Source organism: Coregonus clupeaformis, chromosome 8, assembly GCF_020615455.1.
Source record: "Coregonus clupeaformis isolate EN_2021a chromosome 8, ASM2061545v1, whole genome shotgun sequence".
In the NCBI taxonomy this organism is placed as follows: domain Eukaryota; kingdom Metazoa; phylum Chordata; class Actinopteri; order Salmoniformes; family Salmonidae; genus Coregonus; species Coregonus clupeaformis.
Genome location: NC_059199.1, coordinates 38,574,583 through 38,600,813, shown reverse-complemented (window position 1 = coordinate 38,600,813; position 26,231 = coordinate 38,574,583). Strand labels below are relative to the sequence as shown.

Sequence of the window (26,231 nt, the reverse complement as noted above, 5' to 3'; positions counted from 1 at the left end):
AACAGCCAGGCCTTTAAGTTACTCTATCTCTCTATCTCTCTATCTCTCTCTATCTCTCTCTCTCTATCTCTCTCTATCTCTCTATCTCTCTCTCTCTCTCTCTCTCTCTCTCTCTATCTCTCTCTCTCTCTCTCTCTCTCTCTCTCTCTCTCTCTCTCTCTCTCTCTCTCTCTCTCTCTCTCCAAAACTACCAGAGAGAAGCTCAACTCATCTTAAACTTTGAACACTTAGCCTGGCCCTGATGCAGATGGCACCTCCCTGGCCCCCGCCGTCCCCATTAAATAATCAACACTCTCATTAGAAGATGCTGCCAGGGCCCTCCACGGAACCTCTTAAACGCACACACACTCCAAGCTGCAACAATGCCCCCTAAAGCAGCAGAAATAACTTGTTTGGTCTGCAGGAGAATCAAGTCTCTCTTATATTCACATTCCAACACGCTTGACATTTCAGTTATTTTCTCCAGAGTCACTCTCATTATTCCAAACACGTGTTACGGTCAAACGAAATCGCTGTGAAATTGAAGTTTTCCTTTGGATATAAGAGTGTGACTTACCTGCATAACAACCTACTAAACAGGTACGGGCCATTATGTGGTGTGAAACCTTACTCACCGTTCTTAATCCTTGGTGTGAGCCCATGAAACTACATGGATTCAGCATTAAACATTAGGGCCAAGGCTGGGATTGTGTACACTACCGGTCAAAAGTTTTAGAACACCTACTCATTCAAGGGTTTTCCCTTATTTTTGCTATTTTCTGCATTGTAGAATAATAGTGAAGACATCAAAACTATGAAATAACACATATGTAGTAACCAAAAAAGTGTTAAACAAATCAAATATGTTTTACATTTGAGATTCTTCAAATAGCCACCCTTTACTTTGATGACAGCTTTGCACACTCTTGGCATTCTCTCAACCAGCTTGGCTATTTGAAGAATCTCAAATCTAAAATATATTTTGATTTGTTTAACACTTTTTTGGTTACTACATGATTCCATATGTGTTATTTTATAGTTTTGATGTCTTCACTATTATTTTACAATGTAGAAAAAAAAGAAAAACCCTTGAATGAGTAGGTGTTCTAAAACTTTTGACTGGTAGTGTATGTGTGTATGTGCGCATGCGTGTGTGCGTGTGTGTTTGCTGAAAGACTACCAACTACGTGCAGAAATCAATTTAGCTGCAGCTCATCCCTCCCTGCTCTTATTGGAGCAGAAGAGAAAAAAAGAGAGAGTGAAAATAACAAGAGAGGAGAACAGAAATGAGAGAGGTGGGCAGATGTCCGTTTCCATGGAGACTCGTGATAGGAGTGTCATGTGTACGGAGGACAGTCTCTCTCTTCCTCTCCTCCTCTTTTCCCATCTTTTCTCTCGCTCTCTTTTTTGTTCAGTATAAGAAATGTCCTTCATAATACAGTCTGTTATTTTAAAGTAATTCCCCACTTTACCAGGGACAACAGTGCTCGCTTTGCTTGTGTGAAAGAATACCACACGCTGTGCTTGCAAAGAACCACTTTTTATTTCTGTGCTACTAGTGTTTCAGCCTCAGCCTTTTCCTCTGAGTTCCTACTGTACGTACAAAGCTCACCAGAGAATACCATTGTTGTTATAGTATAGACCTAGCATCATCTCAACGTAAGTCACTGGAAACATTTTGAAAGATTTATTTAAATTATATTGTAATTGTAATGCATTAGCCAGACAGAATAGTAACTATTTAAAACGCTTTTCACTAAATTGAATCTAACATCTCAAGTAGGCAATAACCCAAGTGCCTTAACCCTTCCCTTACATTCCAAAACGCTATACACGGATGATGTTCTGGGTCAATTTGACCCAGTACAGTAAGTACATCAAAATCATAAATACCTGATTTTAACCTCCCACAATGTATTTCCAGTAGCGAGGATATCCTATTTTTTATGCTGTTTTTGCAGAGTTGATAGACCCAACTGTAAAAAAATGTAGAGCCAAATGTTTGATACATGTACCGGAGTAATAAATCAATCAAATTATGACATTTTATGACATTTATGACATGTTTAGCTCATTTATAGCCAACCTCCAGATCACTGTCCCTCAGCCACTGAACATCACAGGGAAAACAGACTTACATCCTTGTGATAGTGTCAACGTCTGGGTGAAGTGATGAAACGGAATCAGGCGCAGGACACAGAACTGAGAAATTAATGGATTTACTAAAACAAAAGTAAACCATAACAAACCCTCCACGCAGGGAAGAGCAGTAACAAAGAGGTTATGGGAGCTGCTACCTGGCCAAAGCCCTGGATAAATCTCTGCACCTCCTTTACCGTGGTAGGAGTCGGCCAATTACGCATGGCTGAAATGCGGTCACACTCCATCTCGACCCCTGACTCTGACAGGCGGTATCCTAAGAAAGAGACGGACTGTTTGAAGAAGAGGCATTTCTCAGCCTTAACGTACAGGTCATGCTCCAACAGTCTACCAAGCACCTTGCGCACCAGGGACACATGCTCGTTGCGTGTAGCGGAGTAGATGAGAATATCATCTATATACACCACTACACCCTGTCTGTGCAGATCCCTGGAAATCTCATCGACAAAGGATTGAAAGACTGAGGGAGCATTCATCAACCCGTACGGCATGACGAGGTACTCATAGTGACCAGAGGTGGTACTAAATGCCGTCTTCCACTCGTCCCCTTCCCGGATATGGACCAGATTGTACGCGCTCCTGAGGTCCAATTTCGTGAAGAAGCGCGCCCCATGCAATGACTCCGTCATACTAGCTATGAGAGGTAGAGGATAGCTGTATTTTACGGTTATCTGATTTAGACCTCAATAGTCAATGCACGGGCGTAAACCTCCATCCTTCTTCACAAAAAATTAACTTGAGGAGGCAGGGGAAGTGGAGGGCCGACTGTATCCCTGTCCCAGAGATTCGGTGACATATGTCTCCATAGCCACCGTCTCCTCCTGTGACAGAAGATACACGTGACTCCTGGGAAGTGCAGCGCCCTCCCGGAGATCTATCGCACAATCCCCTCGTCGATGGGCTGGTAATTGAGTCGCCTTCTTCTTACAGAAGGCGAGAGCCAAATCGGCATATTCTGAGGGAATGTGCATAGTGGAGACCTGGTTTGGACTCTCCACCGTAGTTGCCCCTACGGAAACACCTACACACCTTCCCGAGCACGGAGGTGACCATCCCTTAAGAGCCCTCTGTTGCCACGAAATCCTGGGGTCATGGGTGGCTAGCCAGGGAAGCCCCAGCACCACGAGAGACGCAGGAGAATCGATAAGGAAGAGACTAATTTTCTCCTCATGACCCCCCTGCGTCTCCATCCGGAGTGGAACTGTGACCTCCCTAACCATACCCGACCCTAAAGGGCGACTATCTAGGGCACGTATGGGGAAGGGCACATCTACAGGAAATATAGGAATCCTTAATTTATGCGCAACCAGCCTATCCATAAAATTCCCAGCTGCGCCAGAATCTACGAGCGCCTTATGCTGGGAATGTGGGGAAAACCCTGGGAAATGTACATTAACCATCATGTGAGCAACAGGGAGCTCTGGGTGAGTTGGGTGCCTACAGAGGTAATTATAGGGAAACAAATAAGCATAATGGGTAACAGGTGTGAATAATAAAGACAAGACTAGTGTAACACAGAAACATCGATCGGTGGCAGCTAGTACTCCGGTGACGACGCCGAAGCCTGCCCGAGCAAGGAGGAGGGGCAGCCTCGGCTGTATTCGTGACAGATAGTCATGGTTAGACCTTTACTGCACAGAAGACCATTGTCTCCAGCTCAAAGGTCAAATTGCAGGTCAAGTACAGAGTATTATTTATTACATTTTTAAGGTTATTACTCCTACCTTTAGGACTAGATGAGGGGTCATGGTGAAAAAAATATGTTCAATAGTATTTTTGTGATTAAAATCTCAGTTGCCACAACATAAGGGAAGGGTTAAGGTTAAAGCAGAGCAGACTGCAGGTATGTAATAGCCAGCTTTTATATACAGTGAGGGAAAAAAGTATTTGATCCCCTGCTGATTTTGTACGTTTGCCCACTGACAAAGACATGATCAGTCTATAATTTTAAGGGTAGGTTTATTTGAACAGTGAGAGACAGAATAACAACAAAAAAATCCAGGAAAAGCATTTAAAAAATGTTATAAATTGATTTGCATTTTAATGAGGGAAATAAGTATTTGACCCCTCTGCAAAACATGACTTAGTACTTGGTGGCAAAACCCTTGTTGGCACCAAGTACGTTTCTTGTAGTTGGCCACCAGGTTTGCACACATCTCAGGAGGGATTTTGCTCCACTCCTCTTTGCAGATCTTCTCCAAGTCATTAAGGTTTCGAGGCTGACGTTTGGCAACTCGAACCTTCAGCTCCCTCCACAGATTTTCTATGGGATTAAGGTCTGGAGACTGGCTAGGCCACTCCAGGACCTTAATGTGCTTCTTCTTGAGCCATTCCTTTGTTGCCTTGGCTGTGTGTTTTGGGTCATTGTCACCCATCCACGACCCATTTTCAATGCCCTGGCTGAGGTAAGGAGGTTCTCACCCAAGATTTGACGGTACATGGCCCCGTCCATCGTCCCTTTGATGCGGTGAAGTTGTCCTGTCCCCTTAGCAGGAAAACACCCCCAAAGCATAAGGTTTCCACCTACATGTTTGACGGTGGGGATGGTGTTCTTGGGGTCATAGGCAGCATTCCTCCTCCTCCAAACACGGCGAGTTGAGTTGATGCCAAAGAGCTCGATTTTGGTCTCATCTGACCACAACACTTTCACCCAGTTCTCCTCTGAATCATTCAGATGTTCATTGGCAAACTTCAGACGGCCCTGTATATGTGCTTTCTTGAGCAGGGGGACCTTGCGGGCGCTGCAGGATTTCAGTCCTTCACGGCGTAGTGTGTTACCAATTGTTTTCTTGGTGACTATGGTCCCAGCTGCCTTGAGATCATTGACAAGATCCTCCCGTGTAGTTCTGGGCTGATTCCTCACCGTTCTCATGATCATTGCAACTCTATGAGGTGAGATCTTGCATGGAGCCCCAGGCCGAGGGAGATTGACAGTTCTTTTGTGTTTCTTCCATTTGCGAATAATCGCACCAACTGTTGTCACCTTCTCACCAAGCTGCTTGGCGATGGTCTTGTAGCCCATTCCAGCCTTGTGTAGGTCTACAATCTTGTCCCTGACATCCTTGGAGAGCTCTTTGGTCTTGGCCATGGTGGAGAGTTTGGAATCTGATTGATTGATTGCTTCTGTGGACAGGTGTCTTTTATACAGGTAACAAGCTCAGATTAGGAGCACTCCCTTTAAGAGTGTGCTCCTAATCTCAGCTCGTTACCTGTATAAAAGACACCTAGGAGCCAGAAATCTTTCTGATTGAGAGGGGGTCAATACTTATTTCCCTCATTAAAATGCAAATCAATTTATAACATTTTTGACATGTGTTTTTCTGGATTATTTTGTTGTTATTCTGTCTCTCACTGTTCAAATAAACCTACCATTAAAATTATAGACTGATAATTTCTTTGTCAGTGGGCAAACATACAAAATCAGCAGGGGATCAAATACTTTTTTTCCCTCACTGTGACTATGACAATTAGGACCACTATACAGTTTTTGCCCATTGTATAGCTGAGGCAGAACCCACAGAGGCCATTGTAGCCATTGAAATAAGTTTGATGGGGCCTCGTATAGGTTGTCAAGTCAAATCCCTGTGATTTCAGCTACTGTAGACATAATTATGTACAAGCACTTTACTGGACTAGTGTGTTCTAACCAGCTTCTTTTATTTCTATACAACACAAAGCACACAATACAAGGTGTTATTACAGCTAGCTAGCTCTTTGGTACAGTGAGGCGGGAGAAGAACTAGGCTATGGAGACAACAGGAGTGCCACCACTGTCTGTAAATTGAGTTTTTCTAGGATTTTTTTTTTAATCATGTTTTTCAGTGTACATTTTCCTTCAGCCTTTACTAGTGGATAATTGTTGCCTAAGAGCGCAACTGAACTGTTAGCAGGGGATAGAACACAGAATAACTCTGAAGTGATGTGTTGAAAAATATGTTGAAGTGTCTGAAAGGAAAAATGTATAGCTGTTCTTATAAGTGTACTTCCATAAGAGTAATGCCTACAGGCATGACTTGGAGAGCTGTGCTGCACTGATGCTCTCGTCCTGTGTGTGTGTGTGTGTGTGTGTGTGTGTGTGTGTGATGACTGTGTTCCTAATGCGTGCATTCGTGTGTATTCGTATGATATTAATGAACTTTCAGTGCATCAGTATCACAGAGGATCTCTCTCTCTCTCTTTCTTTCTCTGTACAGACAAGGTTCCCCACTTCTCTCGGCTGGGGGATGTGGAGGTCAATGCAGGGCAGAATGCCACCTTCCAGTGTGTCGCCACGGGCAAAACTACAGAGACAGAACCCTTCCTACTGGAGGTAAGGATGGAGGAGTCTGCGTGTGTGTGTACATGCTTGTGGGCGTGGCCACCGGAAAGATCACATAAACAGAGCCGTTCCTGCTGGAGGAGAGAGTACAGACCGAGGTTCTTCTGGCTTTGTTGACGAAGCAGAGCTGGGGAGCTTCACGCATTGTCCAACAACAAAATAATACGGTACATATTTGCAGTACATATGCTGCTGTTCTGTCGCGCGTGCAATGATGTCAGAGGGGAAAAAAACGGTGTTCGTTGTTTGCAATGACTTCTTTGTTGTTGTAATATAACAAACAAACATGGCTGTTTCACCATTAAGGATTCCAACGTAATAATAACGCTGTTCTTTCTATGAGGTCTGATATATACGAGTATTTCAGTGAAATAAAGATGGACCCAGCAGTATGACATCATCAGAGTCCCTGCATACAGACTAGCTATAACTAACTACTATAACTAACTAATGGCATCAGCTGTTTGTGTGGCCTTTTGATTTGCTATCTGATAGTTAGTCATATTCCTCCATAAAGTAATCTCTCAAAACTCAAAATAGTTTCAATTTCTGCTGCATGAATTTGAGCTAATGTTAGTTATCTGAAACCCGGGTCTGAAAGCCTTCACTGTCTCTCTGTATCCTTGAAGCTCGTACTTGTACTAAGTGCTATTGAAATGTTAGAAGAGGAAAGAAGGACGGAAGAAGACGCTTTGCTAATGAGATCTCTGTACATAGTGTTCCTTCCTCTGTTTTCCTCCGTTTTCTTTCCATCTCCTCTCCGCCTCACTTCATTTCTTCTGTGTTTAAGTATTTTGTATCCAGAGCTTCTGCTCTTTCAAGAGTTCAAAAACCTACAATTTTTTAATCCTCTGACACGCACAAACAGGCACGCACACAAAGCAGCATGAGAGAATTATTAACCCAAGTAAAATAATTACCACTTGTTTCGTTGAGAAGATATAGCAGGTAGCTTAGTGGGTAAGAGCGTTGTGCCAGTAACCGAAAGGTCGCTGGTTCTAATCCCCGAGCCGACTAGGTGAAAAATCTGTCGATGTGCCCTTAAGCAAGGCACTTAACCCTAATTGCTCATGTAAGTCGCTCTGGATAAGAGCGTCTGCTAAACGACTAAAATGTAAATGTAAAATATAAAGTGATCTGTGCATTTGAACAACCGCATAGGTACACCTATTTCACTTTTGCATATAAAACAGAATCCCCACTGCTGCACATGCTGCCACTGTTTTGATGACCAAAAGTTATATTTTGAGAACGAGCAGCGCGCAGCGAGCAGCCAGCTCCCGAGTGCATCGGTGACACAAGCACAGGGAAAATGCGACAAGTGAAACAAATGATCTAACTGGGGATAGCTAGCTAGCATAATGTCACAAGCTGCCGGAGCTGCTGATGGCAGAGCAGTAGGTAACTTCAGCTTGTTTTGAACAATATCATTTTGAAACTGTAAAATGTACACATTAACCACACTTGAATGGAAATGTTAAATTATACTATGTATATATGACTAAATGGTCACGTGGAATTTGACTGCAGTGTTGACTTGTGACCGCCAGTGTGGTGGTAATACGGTCACCGCATCAGCCCTAGGTGTTCCTAATGTTTGGTATACTCAGTGTAGATTAAACAAAATGAAAACAATGAAGAAATGAACATTTCTCCTTTGCCAAGATAATCCATCCACCTGACAGGTATGGCATATCAAGAAGATGATTAACACAACACAATGCCAAAGATGTGTCAAGTTTTGAGGGAGTGTACAATTTGCGTGCTGACTACAGGAATGTCAACCAGAGCTGTTGCCAGAGAATTGAATGTTAATTTCTCTACCATAAGCCGCTTCCGACGTTGTTTTAGAGAATTTGGCAGTACGCCCAACCGGCCTCACAACCGCAGACCAGGTTTAACCACGCCAGCCCAGGACCTCCACATCCGGGTTCTTCACCTGTGGGATCGTCTGAGACCAGCCACCCGAACAGAGGAGTATTTTTGTCTGTAATAATGCCCTTTTGTTGGGAAAAACTCATTCTGATTGGCTGGGCCTGGCTCCCCAGTGGGTGGGCCTATGCCCACCCATGGCTGCAACCCTGCCCAGTCATGTGAAATCCATAGATTAGGGTCTAATGAATTTATTTCAATTGACTGATTTCCTTGTATGAACTGTAACTCAGTATAATCGTTGAAATTGTTGCATGTTGCATTTATATTTGTTTTTCTTCATTATTTAGTTTTTCATATACGCCGAGTATACCAAACATTATGAACACCTAGGGCTGTTACGGTGACCGTATTACCGCCACGCTGGCAGTCACGAGTCATGACCGCAGTCAAATTCCACGTGACTGTTTAGTCATGGTAACTAGGCTTCTCCAAAACTGCACTCTGATGCTGCTGATGGTCATTAGTAGCATACCAAACTTGCTAACTGCCTGGTACTTAGCACTCTATTGTCCCTCCAATCACTCTGACATCAATGCAAATGTATTACAAAATCAAGTCAAACACTTCATGAGAGCCCATGAGCTCATGTTGCGCAACATATCCTGAGGCCGCATTTATTGTAGCTGGGAACTTTAACAAAGCAAATCTGAGGAAAACGCTCCCGAAGTTCTATCAACACATTGCCTGTTACTCTCCCTTCAGGGCGGGCTACAAGGCCCTCCCCCCGCCTTCCCTTTGGTAAATCAGATCACGACTCCATTCTGCTCCTCCCTTCCTATAGGCAGAAACTCAAACAGAAGTACCTGTGCTAAGGTCTAGTCAATGCTGGTCTGACCAATTGGAATCCATGCTTCAAGATTGTTTTGATCACGCGGACTGGGATATGTTCTGGGTTGCCTCTGACAATAAAATGTACGTATACACTGACACGGTGACTGAGTTAATCAGGAAGTGTATAGTGGGTATTGTTCCCACTGTGACTATTAAAACCTACCCAAATCAAAAACCGTGGAAAGATGGCAGCATTCGCGCAAAATTGAAAGCGCTAACCACTGCATTTAACCACAGCAAGGTGACTGGGAATGTGATCGAATACACCTTCTTCGCCCTCTTTGAGGATACCACAGTGCGAACTCTCATTCTCCGTGGCCGACGTGAGTAACATTTAAGCGTGTTAACCCTCGCAAGGCTGCCAGCCCTCAGAGCATGTGCAGACCAGCTGGCTGGAGTGTTTACGGACATATTCAATCTCTCCCTATCGCAGTAAGCTGTCCCCACTTGCTTCAAGATGTCTACCATTGTTCCTGTACCCAAGAAACCGAAGGTAACTGAACTAAATGAATATCGCCCCGTAACACTCACTTCAGTCATTATGAAGTGCTTTGAGAGGCTAGTTAAGGATCATATCACCTCCACCTTACCCGACACCCTAGACCCACTGCAATATTCATACCGCCCCAATAGATCCACGGATGATGCAATCGCCATCGCTCTGCACGATGCCCTATCCCATCTGGACAAGAGGAATACCTATGTAAGAATGCTGTTAATTGACTACAGCTCAGCCTTCAACACCATAGTACCCTCCATGCTCATCATTAAGCTCGGGGCCCTGGGTCTGAACCCCGCCCTGTGCAACTGGGTCCTGGACTTCCTGACGGGCCACCCCCAGGTGGTGAAGGTAGGCAACAACATCTCCACTACGCTGATCCTCAACACCGGGGCCCCACAAGGGTGCGTGCTCAGCCCCATCCTGTACTCCATGTTCACCCATGACTGCATGGCCACGCACGCCTCAAACTCAATCATCAAGTTTGCAGACGACACAACAGTAGTAGGCCTGATTACCAACAACAATGAGAAAGCCTACAGGGAGGAGGTGAGGGCCATGGCGGAGTGGTGCCAGGAAAATAACCTCAACGTCAACAAAACGATGGAGCTGATCGTGGACTTCAGGAGACAGAAGAGGGAGCACGCCCCCATTCCACATCGACAGGGCCGCAGCGGAGAAGGTGAAAAGCTTCAAGTTCCTCGTTGTACACTGACAATCTGAAATGGTCCAACCACACAGACAGTGTGGTGGAGAAGGTGCTACAGTGCCTCTTCAACCTCAGGGGGCTGAAGAAATTTGGCTTGGCCCCTAAGACCCTCACAAAAATGTACAGATGCACCATTGAGAGCATCCTGTCGGGCTGTATCACTGACTGGTACGGCAACTGCACCGTCAAGAGGATGGTGCGGTCAGCCCAACGCATCACCGCGAGCACACTGCCTTCCCTTCAGGACATCTACAGCACCCAGTGTCACAGGAAGGTCAAGAAATTCATCAAGGACCTCAGCCACCCGAGCCACAGCCTGTTCACCCTGCCTGCATCCAGAAGGCAAGGTCAGTACAGGTGCATCAAAGCTGGGACCGAGAGACTGAAAAACAGCTTCTATCTTAAGGCCATCAGACTGTTAAATAGCCACCCGGTTACTCATCCCTGCACCTTAGAGGCTGCTGCCCTATGTACATAGAAATGGAACATGGTCACTTTAATAATGTTTACATACTGTTTTACCCATTTGATACTGTATTCTAGTCAAGGCCATCCTATTCAACTATTGCTGTACATATACTATTCTATCCACGTATTCTTCAGATATACTACATATTCTATACACATACTGTCCATAATATCGATACGGACTCCGACATTGCTCATCCTAATATTTATATATTTCTTAATTCCATTATTTTACTTTTAGATTTGTGTTTATTGTTGTGTATTGTTAGATATTACTGCACTGTTGGAGCTAGGAACACAAGCATGTATGAAAAAAATAATAATTAATGTAAGTCGCTCTGGATAAGAGCGTCTGCTAAATGACGTAAATGTAAAATGTAAATATGTGTATATAAAATGTGATTTGAAATCAAAACATATAGCCCAACATTTTGTATCACAACTAAAGTTGCAGAAATAACTCTAAATTAAGCATATAGGAGGACCTGTTTCTTTGTTAACCTCTCAACACAGAATAGCTGCATGTGCGCACTCCCTCAGAAACCATTTGTAGAAAATATCCATTCTATTTTATTCAGCTGTGTTCAATTGTATTCTTTATACTATAAAACAATATAAAATAATACCACGGAATTCTAAGAAAATCTTGTCTGCTAAATGAACTAGTATAGCCCACAGCCATATGGCATAGCCAGGTCAGAGTATGCTATTCTGTTCTTCATATCATGTTTCTTTAGACCTGTCTAAAATAAATAATGGATTTATTGTGATGGTGTAGGCTATATTAAATTGATTTATTAGACATTTTAAAATGTAGATGTTCCAAAGGTCTGTATCAGTGGCTTGTAGGCTATGCGTGGAAGCCAGGAGATGGTAAACATGTTTATGTTAATTAACGGTCAATTACCGTGAGACCGACAGTTATTTGCTTGACAATCACCAACTGACAAAATTTAATGACTGCCACAACCCTAGGAACACCTTCCTAATATTGAGTTGCACCCCCCATTTTGCCCTCAGAAAAGCCTCAATTCGTCGGGGCATGGACTCTACAAGGGATGCTGGCCCATGTTGACTCCAATGCTTTCCACAGTTGTGTCAAGTTGGCTGGATGTCCTTTGGGTGGTGGACCTTTCTTGATACACACGGGAAACTGTTGAGCGTGAAAAACCCAGCAGAGTTGCAGTTGGACACAAACCGATGTGCCTGGCACCTACTACCATACCCTGTTCAAAGGCACTTACATTTTTTGTCTTGCCCATTCACCCTCTGAATACCACACGTACACAGTCCATGTCTCAATTGTCTCAAGACTTAAAAATCCTTCTTTAACCTATCTCCTCCTCTTCATCTACACTGATTGAAGTGGATTTAACAAGTGACATCAATAAGGGGTCATAGCTTTCTCCTGGAGTCACCTGGTCAGTCTATGTCATGTAAAGAGCAGGTGTCCTTAATGTTTTATATACTCAGTGTATATACAGTGCATTCGGAAAGTATTCAGACCCCTTGACTTTTTCCACATTTTGTACGTTACAGCCTTATTCTAAAATGGATTAAATAGTTATTTTCCCCTCATCAATCTACACACAATACCCCATAATGACAAAGCAAAAACAAGTAATTATACTTTTTTGCAAATGTATTTAAAATAACAAACGGAAATATAACATTTACATTAATATTCAGACCCTTTACTCAGTCCTTTTTTAAGCACCTTTGGCAGCGATTACAGCCTTGAGTCTTCTTGGGTATGACGCTACAAGCTTGGCATACCTGTATTTGGGGAGTTTCTCACATTCTTCTCTGCAGATCCTCTCAAGCTCTGTCAGGTTTGATGGGGAGCGTTGCTGCACAGCTATTTTCAGGTCTCTCCAGAGATATTCGATCGGGTTCAAGTCCGGGCTCTGGCTGGGCCACTCAAGGACATTAAGAGACTTTTGCCGAAGCCACTCCTGCGTGGTCTTGGCTGTGTGCTTAGGGTTGTTGTCCTGTTGGAAGGTGAACCTTCGCCCCAGTCTGAGCTTCTGAGCGCGGAGCAGGTTTTCATCAAGGATCTCTCTGTACTTTGCTCCGTTCAGCTTTCCCTCGATCCTGACTAGTCTCTCAGTCCCTGCCGCTGAAAAGCATCCCCATGCTTGGCATTCAGGCCAAAGAGTTCAATCTTGGTTTCATCAAACCAGAGAATCTTGTTTCTCATGATCTGAGTGTCCTTTGGGTGCCTTTTGGTAAACTCCAAACGGGCTGTCATGTGCCTTTTACTGAAGAGTGTCTTCCGTCTGGCCACTTTACCATAAAGGCCTGATTGGTGGAGTGCTGCAGAGATGGTTGTCCTTCTGGAAGGTTCACCCATCTCCACAGAGGAACTCTTGAGCGCTGTTAGAGTGACCATCGAGTTCTTTGTCACCTCCCTGATCAAGGCCCTTTTCCCCCGATTGCTCAGTTTGGCCGAGCGGCCAGCTCTAGGAAGTGTCTTGGTGATTTCAAACTTCTTCCATTTAAGAATGATGGAGGCAACTGTGTTCTTGGGTACCTTCAATGCTGCAGAATTATTTTGGCACCCTTCCCCAGATCTGTGCCTCGACACAATCATGTCTCGGAGCTCTACGGACAATTCCTTCGACCTCATGGCTTGGTTTTTGCTCAGACATGCACTGTCAACTGTGGGACCTTATATAGACAGGTGTGTGCCTTTCCAAATCATGTCCAATCAATTGAATTTACATCTCTTCTACAAGGATGCATGACAGTATTGTGACTCATATCACCTATATTGGACTGAACACGTTGTACACCATACACATACTGTATGTTGAACTGAGCCATACATCGTCTCCCAGTTTACCCAGTTCAAACCAGATTCCAATGTTTGCTCTGACTCTAACCCACTTTACATATGAAGGTTAGAATGGATTCGTAACAGCAGGAACACCAAGATGTTTCCTCAACCCATTACTGTCTTCTGCTTCTCTATTAGCTGTGTAGGGTGTTGTTTGATCCTTAGCTCTTAGTTGTTCTCGCCTCAACTCTGTAATTGTGTGTGTGTGTGTGTGTGTTCGTTTCTCTCTGTTACTCTCCTCAACACTAATTGCTACTTTCTCTTTGATCTTCTCTGCTGTGAGGTGGCTCTCTCTGGACCTACATCGTTTTTCCTCCTCTTTTCTCCCCCTCTCATTGGTGTGTTTAAATAAACAAATTGTTTGCATAAGAGTTCTTATTCAAAGAATGTTTATTTCCTTGCCATCTTTGGTCTTTCTATCAGAGAGTTGTACTTGTTCTATTTCTGATTCTGTTTAGATCTTTAGGCAACGTTGACATTTGTTTGTGTTCAATTGGAATCCTGAATTAATTCATTATCACGGAAACTCAATTAAAGTATGATATGGGGCTTAGGGGAAGAGAGGGGGAGAGATGGAAGACATATAATACTATATATTATAGTTGTATAACAAGCTGTAAGATTGTCTGTTTGTTTTGACTGAATGGGTGATGGGACTGTGGTTTATAGCTGAAGAAACACACACACACACCTGTGTCTGTGCATACAATAACCTACGGTAATGAAAATGTGGTCCAGCATGTTATGGGCTTATGGAAATGAATAACCCAATAATATACCAAGTACTTTTCACAACCGCTAACATTGCCATACTTTGAGCAAGCGTTTCTTACTTCTCCCTCCCCCATCCCCCCTCCGCAAAACCAATTCACAACTCCAGCTGTCAAAGCCACTTCCTGGTGAAAAGCAGGAAGAGGATGGGCTAGCTTATATAACATCCTGCTTACATTATTCTGAGAGCAGAGCAGCATATAGCCTGCACCTGGAAAAACGTCACGCTTTGAGTGAGTGGGTGTGTTTGTGTGTGTGTGTGTGTGTGTGTGTGTGTGACAGGCGACGGGTTGTAATTTCCCTCTCGTTGATCCGAGCGCTCGTGTGCATCGAGCGATCACATATTAGCACTGGTTGTCTGCGTGCGTGCGTGTGTGTGTATATCTATGCGTGTGGCTGCTCTGTCAGCAGCCTGCCATGCCAAGATGTTAGCTGTAATATTTAGAATGTATTTATTATCTCCACCTCCCACGGTACCTCATCTCTCCTTCGTCCTCTCCCTGTCTCTCTCCTTCCTTCCTTCCCACTCACAATCCCATTATGTAGGGCTATATCTCATGGCTACACAGTATAATAAACATAACAATTTGTGTAGGTCAGTTCAGGTAACCGAACTCTCTCTCTCTCTCTCTGTGACTGTGTTTTTGGTGGCAGTGACAGAGGTGGTGGCTACACAGGTAAACATGATCACCTGTGTATGGGTGAGTTAGCGTGACTTTCTCTCTCTCTCGCTCCCTCTCTCTCTCTCTCGCTCTCTGCAGCGTCGTAACGGTGTGGTTGTGGCGGCGTCCTCTATCCAGCGTCTGAGCCACAAGCGTCTGATGGCCACCTTCCAGGTGGAGGCTGAGAGAGGGGAGCAGGACCTATATCGCTGCATCACAGAGTCCACACGCGGAGCTGCCGTGTCTAACTTCGCCGAGCTCATCGTCAGAGGTATAGTACGGCCAGTCCGTATAGTCATGTTTATGCTGTGTGTTAAAGCATGGTATGGTAAATACCCAATGGAAACATGTCTGGCTATTTCATTAAAATTGCGCCGGAGAAGAAGGCTGCCGTTTTACAGCCCTCTAACCAATTGTACTATTATGTGTGTTTTTCCGCGTTATTTGTAATTTATTTTGTACATAATGTATCTGCCATCGTCTCTTATAACCAAAAAGAGCTTCTGGATATCAGGACAGCGATTACTCACCTCGTATTGGACGAAGATTTTTTCTTCAACGAGGCGGCCGCGAAGGATATCCTACAGACACCCGACAAGGCCCAAATCCCCGTCATTCGCATGAGGAAGAGACAGAGATATCGTGGACGTAGGTCGGGGTGCCTTGTAAGGATCCGACGGCGAGCGAGTAAACTGCCGCTCCCAATCCTATTAGCCAATCTTCAATCATTTGAGAATAAATTGGATGATTTAAGATTACGGTTATCCTACCAAAGGGACATTAAAAACTGTAATATCTTATGTTTCACCGAGTCGTGGCTGAACGACGACATGGACAACATACAGCTGACGGGATATACGCTACATCGGCAGGATAGAACGGCTGACTCCGGTAAGACAAGGGGTGGCGGTCTGTGTATATTTGTAAACAACAGCTGGTGCACAAAATCAAATACTAAGGAAGTCTCGAGGTTTTGCTCGCCTGTGGTAGTGTATTTTATGATAAGCTGTAGACCACACTAATTACCAAGAGAGTAAATCGTTTTTTAAATATATTTTTCATAGCTGTCTATTTACCACCACAAACCAATGCTGGCATTAAGATTGCACTGAATGAGCTGTATAAGGCCATAAGTCAACAGGAAAACGCTCATCCAGAGGCAGCGCTCCTAGTGGCCGGGGACTTTAATGCAGGGAAACTTAAATCAGTTCTACCTAATTTCTACCAGCATGTGAAATGTGCAACCAGAGGAAAAAAAACTCTAGACCACCTTTACTCCACACACAGAGACGCATACAAAGCTCTATCTCGCCCTCCATTTGGCAAATCTGACCATAACTCTATCCTCCCGATTCCTGCTTATAAGCAAAAACTAAAGCAGGAAGCACCAGTGACTCGGTTAATAAAAATTTGGTCAGATGACGCAGATGCTAAGCTACAGGACTGTTTTGCTAGCACAGACTGGAACATGTTCCAGGATTCTTCAGATAGCATTGAGCAGTACACCACATCAGTCACTAGCTTCATCAATAAGTGCATCGATGAGGTCGTCCCCACAGTGACCGTACGTACATAACCCAACCAGAAGCCATGGATTACAGGAAACATCCGCTCTGAGCTAAAGGGTAGAGCTGCCGCTTTCAAGGCGCGGGACTCTAACCCGGACGCTTATAAGAAATCTCGCTATGCCCTCCGACGAACCATCAAACAGGCAAAGAGTCAATACAGGACTAAGATTGAATCGTACTACACCGGCTCTGACGCTCGTCAGATGTGGCAGGGCTTGAAAACTATTACAGACTACAAAGGGAAGCACAGCCGTGAGCTGCCCAGTGACACAAGACTTCCAGACCATCTAAACCACTTCTATGCTCGCTTCGAGGCAAGCAACACTGAAGCATGCATGAGAGCACCAGCTGTTCCGGATGACTATGTGATCAAGCTCTCCGTAGCCGATTTGAGTAAGACTTTTAAGCAGGGCCAGACGGATTCCCAGGACGTGTACTCCGAGCATGTGCTGACCAACTGGCAAGTTTCTTCACTGACATTTTCAACATGTCCCTGACTGAGTCTGTAATACCAACATGTTTCAAGCAGACCACCATAGTCCCCGTGCCCAAGGAATCTAAGAACCTGCCTAAATTACTACCGACCCGTAGCACTGACGTCTGTAGCCATGAAGTGCTTTGAAAGGCTGGTCATGGCTCACATCAACACCATTATCCCAGAAACCCTAGACCCACTCCAATTTGCATACCGCCCCAACAGATCCACAGATGATGCGATCTCTATTGCACTCCACACTGCCCTTTCCCACCTGGACAAGAGGAACACCTACGTGAGAATGCTATTAATTGACTACAGCTCAGCATTCAACACCATAGTGCCCTCAAAGCTCATCAGTAAGCTAAGGATCCTGGGACTAAACACCTCCCTCTGCAACTGGATCCTGGACTTCCTGACGGGCCGCCCCCAGGTGGTAAGGGTAGGTAACAACACATCTGCCACACTGATCCTCAACACGGGGGCCCCTCAGGGGTGCGTGCTCAGTCCCCTCCTGTACTCCCTGTTCACCCATGACTGCATGGCCAGGCACGACTCCAACACCATCATTAGGTTTGCCGACGACACAACAGTGGTAGGCCTGATCACCGACAACGATGTGACAGCCTATAGGGAGGAGGTCAGAGACCTGGCCGTGTGGTGCCAGGATAACAACCTCTCCCTCAACGTGACCAAGACAAAAGAGATGATTGTGGACTACAGGAAAAAAAAGAGGACTGCGCACGCACCCATTCTCATCGACGGGGCTGTAGTGGAACAGGTTGAGAGCTTCAAGTTCCTTGGTGTCCACATCACCAACGAACTATCATGGTCCAAACACACCAAGACAGTCGTGAAGAGGGCACGACAAAGCCTATTCCCCCTCAGGAGACTGAAAAGATTTGGCATGGGTCCTCAGATCCTCAAAAAATTCTACAGCTGCACCATCGAGAGCATCCTGACTGGTTGCATCACCGCCTGGTATGGCAACTGCTTGGCCTCCGACCGCAAGGCACTACAGAGGGTAGTGCGTACGGCCCAGTACATCACTGGGGCCAAGCTTCCTGCCATTCAGGACCTCTATACCAGGCGGTGTCAGAGGAAGGCCCTCAAAATTGTCAAAGACTCCAGCCATCCTAGTCATAGACTGTTCTCTCTGCCAAGTCTAGGTCCAAAAGACTTCTCAACAGCTTCTACCCCCAATCCATAAGACTCCTGAACAGCTAATCATGGCTATCCGGACTATTTGCACTGCCCCCCCCACCCCCATCTTTTTACGCTGCTGCTACTCTATTAATTATTTATGCATAGTCACTTTAACTCTACCCACATATTACTTCAACTATCTCAACTAGCCGGTGCCCCAGCACATTGACTCTGCACCGGTACCCCCCTGTATATATAGCCTCCCTACTGTTATTTTATTTTTTTCTCAACACTTTTTTGTTTTATTCTACTTTTTTATTAAAAATAAATGCATTGTTTGTTAAGGGCTGTAAGTAAGCATTTCACTGTAATGTCTGCACCTGTTGTATTCGGCGCATTTGGCCAATAAAATTTGATTTGATTTGATTTATTGACAACGTTATGTCTTGTGATGTGTCTTTGTTTACACACACACACACACACACACACACACACACACACACACACACACACACACACACACACACACATACACACACACACAGAAGTGAGTCCTGTAGCACTGCACTACACACCACCTCCCATATGACACCTCCAACCCACCATGACACTTAGCTACCATTCTGGGATCTCTTAACACCCTCCTCCATATGTCCTACCTCCTTCCTCACCCAACCACTTCCAACGGCTTCTCCTAATGAGAGACATGCATACAAGCACTCACTCACTGGAACTCTTAGTCAATGTCACACACACACACACACACACACATAAACACACATGTTAAAATGCATCCACACATACTCACACATGTTAAAATGCACACGCATAGGAAATATGTTCTGAACTAACATAACCTCTCTCATATCTCTCTCCTTCTGTATGTTGTGGAAACACATGGAAACAATGTATCTATATGTCGTTTACTCTGTGTCATTGTGTAAACAGTGTTTTTCCCTCTACATGTTGCTGTAATGAGGTGTCCTGGGTTGATGAGGGTCACGTGTGTATGTCTCTTTGTCTAACGCTGAACGGACAGGCAGCATTACTCACAAAATCACTCATGCAAATAATTCACATTCATTATGGTGAAAATGTAACATTCCCTTCCCTTCAAGTGCCTCTCAGAAATCATTATAATCTGAAGGTGATTAAAAGATTGTGTGAGTCAACGCTCTAGCCAAGCAGAAATAACGCTAGGGAAATTATAAAACAAGAAACGCACAAAACATGAATAACCCTTGACTTGCCTTTTTTCTGTGCGAGAGAAGAGTTATTGCTCATTCTGTGGAAATTCAGACTTCTTTTTTTTTTTGCCGTTCTGTTAAAATTCATAAAGTGATGATGTACGTCTTTGTATTGTATTGTTTTAATTAGTCTCACTGGTAAACCACCGTCCAACTATGGATGATTGTATTTAATTTGTATCTCTGTTCATTTGACAGCAACTGATGCTGTTTTTATAATGAGCTGGATTACGTAGATTAGTGTCATTATATATCATTGAGGCTAGAAACGAGGTTTTGACAAACTGTAGACACAGTGATACTAGAGCATTGTCTCAGTTATCTTGTTAACTATATATTGAGTGAGATAAAAGGGTCTACTACTGTAAATAACATCATCATACCATGTGTAAAAGTATATATCATTTTTTTTCTCCACTACACCTCTGTATGCACTCACTCAGTCACTCAAAACTCCTCTGTATAACACTGTACCCGCCCCTCTCCCCCTTCACCCTGGCAGTGCCCCCCACCCCTATCGCTCCCCCCCAGCTGCTCCGGACTGGCCCCACCTACCTGATCATCCAACTCAACACCAACTCCATCGTGGGGGACGGCCCCGTGATCCGCCGCGAGATCGAGTACCGCGCCAGCCAATCACCATGGTTGGAGACGCACGGTGTGGGCTCGCTCACCTATAAGGTGTGTGTGTGTGTGTATATGCGTGCAAAATCATTGGTCGTTCAGCATTGTTACAGGTTCTTCTTTAAAAACGGTTGTTATTAAATAACTCTGAATTGCAAAAACAGTAATGCAGATTTTTCTATTCATGTCTTTGCAAAAAAACTTGCTTCTATTCTATTGGAAGGTGTGGCATCTCGAGCCGGACACAGAGTACCGTATCAGTGTTTTACTGACCCGGCCCGGGGAGGGAGGCACAGGGGCGCCTGGACCCCCCCTGGTCAGCAGGACCAAGTGTGCAGGTGAGTTCATGGGGCTGAATGGGTCTAAACCCAAACCTAGCTTCTGTTCTACTCTGTTCTGTTCTACTCTACTCTTTTCTATTCCATTCCTTCAACTTTGTTTATCCCTTCAGGAATGGCATTGAGAGATTACAAATAATAACATCCTCCATAACACAAGGACAACAACATTCAAACACATTCTCTAATGGCCTGCTGTCCACCGGTTGAGAGGATGTGTGTGTGGATTATAGTGCTCTCAGTGGCTGATATGTACGTAGGTACCTCTTTAGAAGCCGGTGTGTATGCATGGACAGTTACACTTAAATTATGTGTGTTGATTTAATTATACAGTAGAATGAATAACCTGCAACCTACTCTCAGACACTTATATGTACTACACTTCCCCTCGCGGCACACACACACACACACACACACACACACAAACACAAACATACACACACACTTATCTGCACTTACCCTCCCCAGCACTTAGTGCTCATCTTTATGAAACAGCTCTCTGTAGATGTGTCAAGTAGACCGACAAGACATCTTGTCATCTATCATAGTCTCTGATCCCTCCTGTCACGAGGCTCGAGCTGCCCACTTCCTGTCTGCTCCCCATGCCCAGATGTGAGCCTCGATCTCTGGGAATAGAGAGCAGAGAGAGCCCCTGTGACACTACACGCTCTAGATCAGGGGTGTCAAACTAATTTTGCCCCGGTGGCCGCATTCGGTGTTCAACGAGGTCCGGGGGCTGCACTGGATTCTGGTTATATTTCCTTGCCGGCAGAATTTGTCCAAAATAGTCCCCTGGAATTTTTTATGCAGTCAAGAAACTATATGAATGTAATACATTTGAAAGTATATTTGAAAGTATATTTTAAAGTTTTCGAATATATTATTTTTGGGACACCCCTGCTCTAGATCAATCTGTCTCATATCCCCTCTTCCTGTCCAGCTCAGAAAGAACAGGAAACAGCAGCAGCCCTAGCCTGAAAAACATATTTACCTTCAGTTAATCTGGTGCTATTTTTCTATTATTATTTTATATACCTACGTCCACGGAAAGAAGGCTTTTGATTAATCCCTCTCAAGTTTTAACTGATGTAGAATAGGCATGGGTGTTTGAAATAATTTCACTATTCGAATAGTATCATGAATTCTTGTCGGATATCCAGATATTCGAAATATGTGTGGTTTATAAACGTACGTTTTTAACCTGAGCAATGCTGCGCGAGGGACAGGCTAAGGCTCTATTGCTCTCGGCTACAGCCAAGACTAGCTAACTTGTAGCAGCCACAATGTTATTTATCAACCCTTATAACAGTGCCTGTCTTGACTGGAGTAGCCTAGAAAAGCTAGCTAGCAAAAATGAATACCCACACTAGTATTTGAATACTAACGTCCGTTCGATATTGGAATAAAGAGGGAATAAGATAAGTCAGTGTGTGTTTCAGACATGTCACCAGTTTACCTCACTCATTGCAGGAGAACAAAGAAGAGTACTACAGCTCTGGCTACTTCTGTTATCATTCTTTGGTCTTTTGGGGAGGCACATTGGGCAAACTGGAAACATGGGCAGATTTTTTTTCTGACATGACGCAACTAGACCGTTCCCTCCCTCCATCTCTCCCCTCTGAGGCATAGATGTGTATCACCCAGCTTCTTCCTATAAACGTCAGAGGCTATAACCCCTCTTAACCCATGACAGTGACTCAATGATGGATCCAACTGGCACTACCGGACCTCTCCTCCATCCCATACCTCCCTCCTTCCTCTCCCTCCTGACGCTGTGATTGTTTCTGTAACAGCGTGTGACCTGTAGGTCGGAGGACAGCGAGGCTGATTATGTTCATAACAACAGTTGACCCTTGGTGAGAAGGTGTCCTCTCTGTTAGCTCACTGACATGGTTTAAGATGAGAGGGAAGAGGCAGAGAGGAGATGAGCTGGAGCCAGCAGAGCCCAGAGGGGGGCTGACAGCCAGTCTGACACACCCCTCCACGCCATCCACCCCTCCGTCCACCCTCCTCTCTCTCCCGCCCCTGGCTTGTCCCTTTGATTAGTCTCATCAACCTATCTGTGGGCCTAGATGTCTGTCGGCTGCCGTGGGGTGTGTGTGGGCTGCGAGGTGGTGTGCTGCTGGGCAGACAAACAGACAGAGACAGGGAGGGCAGCCTGGGTGGGTGGTAGTGTGATTAATCTAATGATGAGTCATGCTTTCATATAGCAGCCTTCCTAATGGGGTTCTAGTCTTCATCCCAAATGGCATATAGTGCTCTACTTTTGACCAGGGCCCATGAGGAAGTAGTGCATTATTAGAGGGAATAGGTTCCCAGACACAGCCCTACCTTAGCAGCCTCTGTGGCTGCAGTCTGGCAGATATGGTCCTGTTGGACATCATCATGATAGGGACACAGGGATCCGTCACCCCAGTCTCACACATGCCATCAGTAATTAGCTAGTTCCATATCCCATCATCTTAGCTCATAGGGCATCGCCTTTGGATCTGGAGCTGAGCAGCCTGTGCTCTGTAAGAATTAAGGGATGCGTGAGATTATATTAATAATATGTTAATGCTGTACATCGCTCCCTCCTCCTCCTCCATTCTTCCCTATCTCTCCAGGGTGTTTAAAAAATATAGATTTATCCAACTTCCTGTGGTGAGTTTGGAAAGTAAAACCAATCACACTTCACCCACATCTAACTAACCGTCAGTCTCTTTCTCCTTATCTTTCTATTTTTCTTTATCACTCCATCTCACACTGTCTTTCTTTATGTTTATTTCTTTCTTTCTCTGTCTCTCTCTGTCTCTGTCTGTCTCTGTCTCTCTCTGTCTCTCTGTCTGTTTCTCTCTGTCTCTGTCTCTCCCTCTTTGGCTCTCTCTCTCCCACCCACCCACCCCTCTTCCCTTCCATCTCCCCTCCCTCCATCTCTCCATCAGAGCCCATGCGTGCGTTGCGAGGCCTCACAGCCACAGAGATCCAGCCTCGTCAACTAGCCTTACAGTGGGAACCTCTGGGCTACAACCTGACGCGCTGCCACACCTACTCCGTCTCTCTCTGCTACCGCTACTCCACGCCTGCAGGGGGCAGTGCAGGGAACAACGCCACAGTTAGGGAGTGTCTCTCCGTGGAGAGGAACCAATCACACTTCACCCTGAGGGACCTGCCCCCGTTCCGATCCGTCCACGTCCGGCTGGCGCTGGAAAACCCAGAAGGCAAGAAGGAGAGCAGAGAGGTCACCTTTCAAACTGAGGAGGACAGTAAGTGGACTGTTATTACCCAACATGCATTGTAAAGTTATAGTCTAGGGCAAGAAGATGAGCAGAGTGGTCACCTTCCAGACCGAGGAGGACAGTGAGTGGACTCTATTACCCAGCATGCATTGTAGTTGATATGAAACCCAGAGAGTGTTGGACCCAGTAGTGGTCAATGCAGTGACTAACCTACATAGCCATGTATTGAGTAGTGGAATCGGACCCAATTTAATTGGCAGGACCCAATGCATTGATTTGCATTTTTACAGTGGTTTGATAGATTTAAAAAATATTGTTATTACTTTCTATATCATCAAGGTTGGACAACGACAACCACATATACATTCCGCACTGAGAAAACCCTCACTTTGTAGCTTGAAGTAGGCATATAAGTATTGTATGATTGTGTGCTGGGTACACTAAGTTATCCTGCCTCCAGTGACTAAATACAGTAATAGGAAGAAAAAACACATATTGACTTGCAAAATAAACAGGATTAGCATAACTAAATGGAAGATAAGACTTTTAAATGAAAGCAGATGAAAAATTAATCAGTCAGTCATGGCCACCAGCGAAATGGTGAAATGATTCCTGTGTACAACAGTGGATTAAGCACATTTTAATATACATTTCCTCTAGATGGATTGAAGTTGTAGGTCAGAGAAAATGTACTATGCAATGAAACATTGCTCACAGCAGTTCTTGACCCATGAGAGAGGAAGGAAAGAAAGAGAGAGACAATGAAACGAGAGAGAGAATGAAACATTGCTCACAGCAGTTCTTGACCCATGAGAGAGGAGGAAAAGAGAGAGAGGGAGGAGAGGGAGAGAGAGAGGGAGAGAGAGAGGGAGAGAAAGAGAGAGAGCTAGCAAGGTTACAGTACAATACATTTTATGAGTATGAAATTGGCTGCATTTGGAAATCTCCAAATTGCAAGGTCCTCCCATGAGTATGAGGACAATGTGCTCCTGCTGTATAATGTCATATATTTCATAGTCAGTTGAACAGCGGCTCTTGAAGTGAGCAAGCAGAGGAAGAGATACAAGAAAAAGAGAACGAGAGAGAGAGTGAGGCTCTCAACTATCTTCACTTTCCCAGAGTTCTCTTTGGGAAGAGAAAATAATGAAAAAGACTACCTAATAGAATTACCTCTATTTAGTTTTTTCACGCGCACAAACACACACGTACGCATGCACAGATTCAACCCAGAGTTCATGTGTCCCAGACAACCAAAAGCCATTCTTCATCTCTAGGGCTTGTTGAACTTTCCCAACTCTGTCCCTGAACCAATCAACTGTGAATAATGCCCTGATTTTACAGGCCTCTATTAGATTCATTGACTGCTAGTCACTAACCCCCATGTTAAAACAAGAGTCCCTGACACAGACAAAGTCTCAGACCCAGTTGGGTTTCTAGTTTGGATGCCCATTTCCCTACTTGGCCCTGCCATTACACTGTGGCCAATGTGTTCTGCTCCTCTCAGGTCTGTTGTGGAGAGAGAGAGGATAGAGCAGGTTTAACTGTCAGCCACAAGGCAGTGCTCTAGACTTTACCCGTCTGAGCCACAGCCTCAGAGCCAGACAGACAGCCAGACAGTCAGAGGAGCTTGTTAGTTGCATGAACTGTAGCAGCGGCGTCTTTCAATCAGACAAACACATACGCAAGCTTCCACCCAGGCACGCACTCCCCAAATCTTCTGGTCCTCAATTCGATTTGCCTGTCTTTATGGTTGGAAACCAGATATCCTTTATCACTTCCTTCCTATAGGACCCCCTATTCAGTCAACTGCGGGTTCTCAGAATGTTTATGTTGTGTTTTCTCTTCCAGTTCCTGGTGGCATTGCCCCAGAGACACTGACCTTCACCCCATTGGACGATATGATCTTTCTGAAGTGGGAGGAGCCTGTGGAGCCCAATGGGGTCATCACACAGTATGAGGTATGGAACATGACCCTTAACTTTCCCTTCTGTCTACCTTTTTGCAATCACGTATCTATCTCGGAGTCAATCTTGATCTCTATCTTTCTCTTTTTTTCCCTATTCATATTTTTTTGCTTATTTTACTGAGATTTATCTCTATCTATCTCTACTGTGTTGTTGTGTTGTTTTGGGGGGGAGGGGGTTGTTAAAAAAATACTGAAATCACCAGGAATTCAGCTAAAAATATATTTCATTTAGGAAATCTGTTCAAGTATTCCCACAAATAAAATAAGAGACTTGATTGTGACTCAATGTAATCAAGGTATGAAATGATCAAATACAATCTATTTTTGGGCTTAGTTTTGGCCAATTTGCAGTGTACAAATTATTATAAATGATGTTCCGGCTTCCTGACCATCCGCTTCGACAAAAATCGGCCTGCGGCTGAATCTAGTTGCCTACCCATGCAGTACAGTATACATGTGCCATGGTCATTAATAAGGA

General features: G+C 44.6%; 1 protein-coding gene across 12 annotated transcripts in view; it reads left to right on the top strand.

The window, feature by feature from the left end:
- The window catches only part of LOC121571935 (receptor-type tyrosine-protein phosphatase U-like), a 234,528-nt gene that overhangs the window by 153,094 nt on the left and 55,203 nt on the right, over positions 1-26,231 (top strand). For all 12 annotated transcript variants that reach the window (XM_045222000.1, XM_045221993.1, XM_045221999.1 and 9 more), the window contains exons 5-10: positions 6,333-6,448; positions 15,271-15,442; positions 20,110-20,288; positions 20,455-20,569; positions 23,494-23,814; positions 25,636-25,745. In XM_045222000.1, the coding sequence (XP_045077935.1) occupies positions 6,333-6,448; positions 15,271-15,442; positions 20,110-20,288; positions 20,455-20,569; positions 23,494-23,814; positions 25,636-25,745 (1,013 nt within the window). The remainder of the gene's footprint in view (positions 1-6,332; positions 6,449-15,270; positions 15,443-20,109; positions 20,289-20,454; positions 20,570-23,493; positions 23,815-25,635; positions 25,746-26,231) is intronic.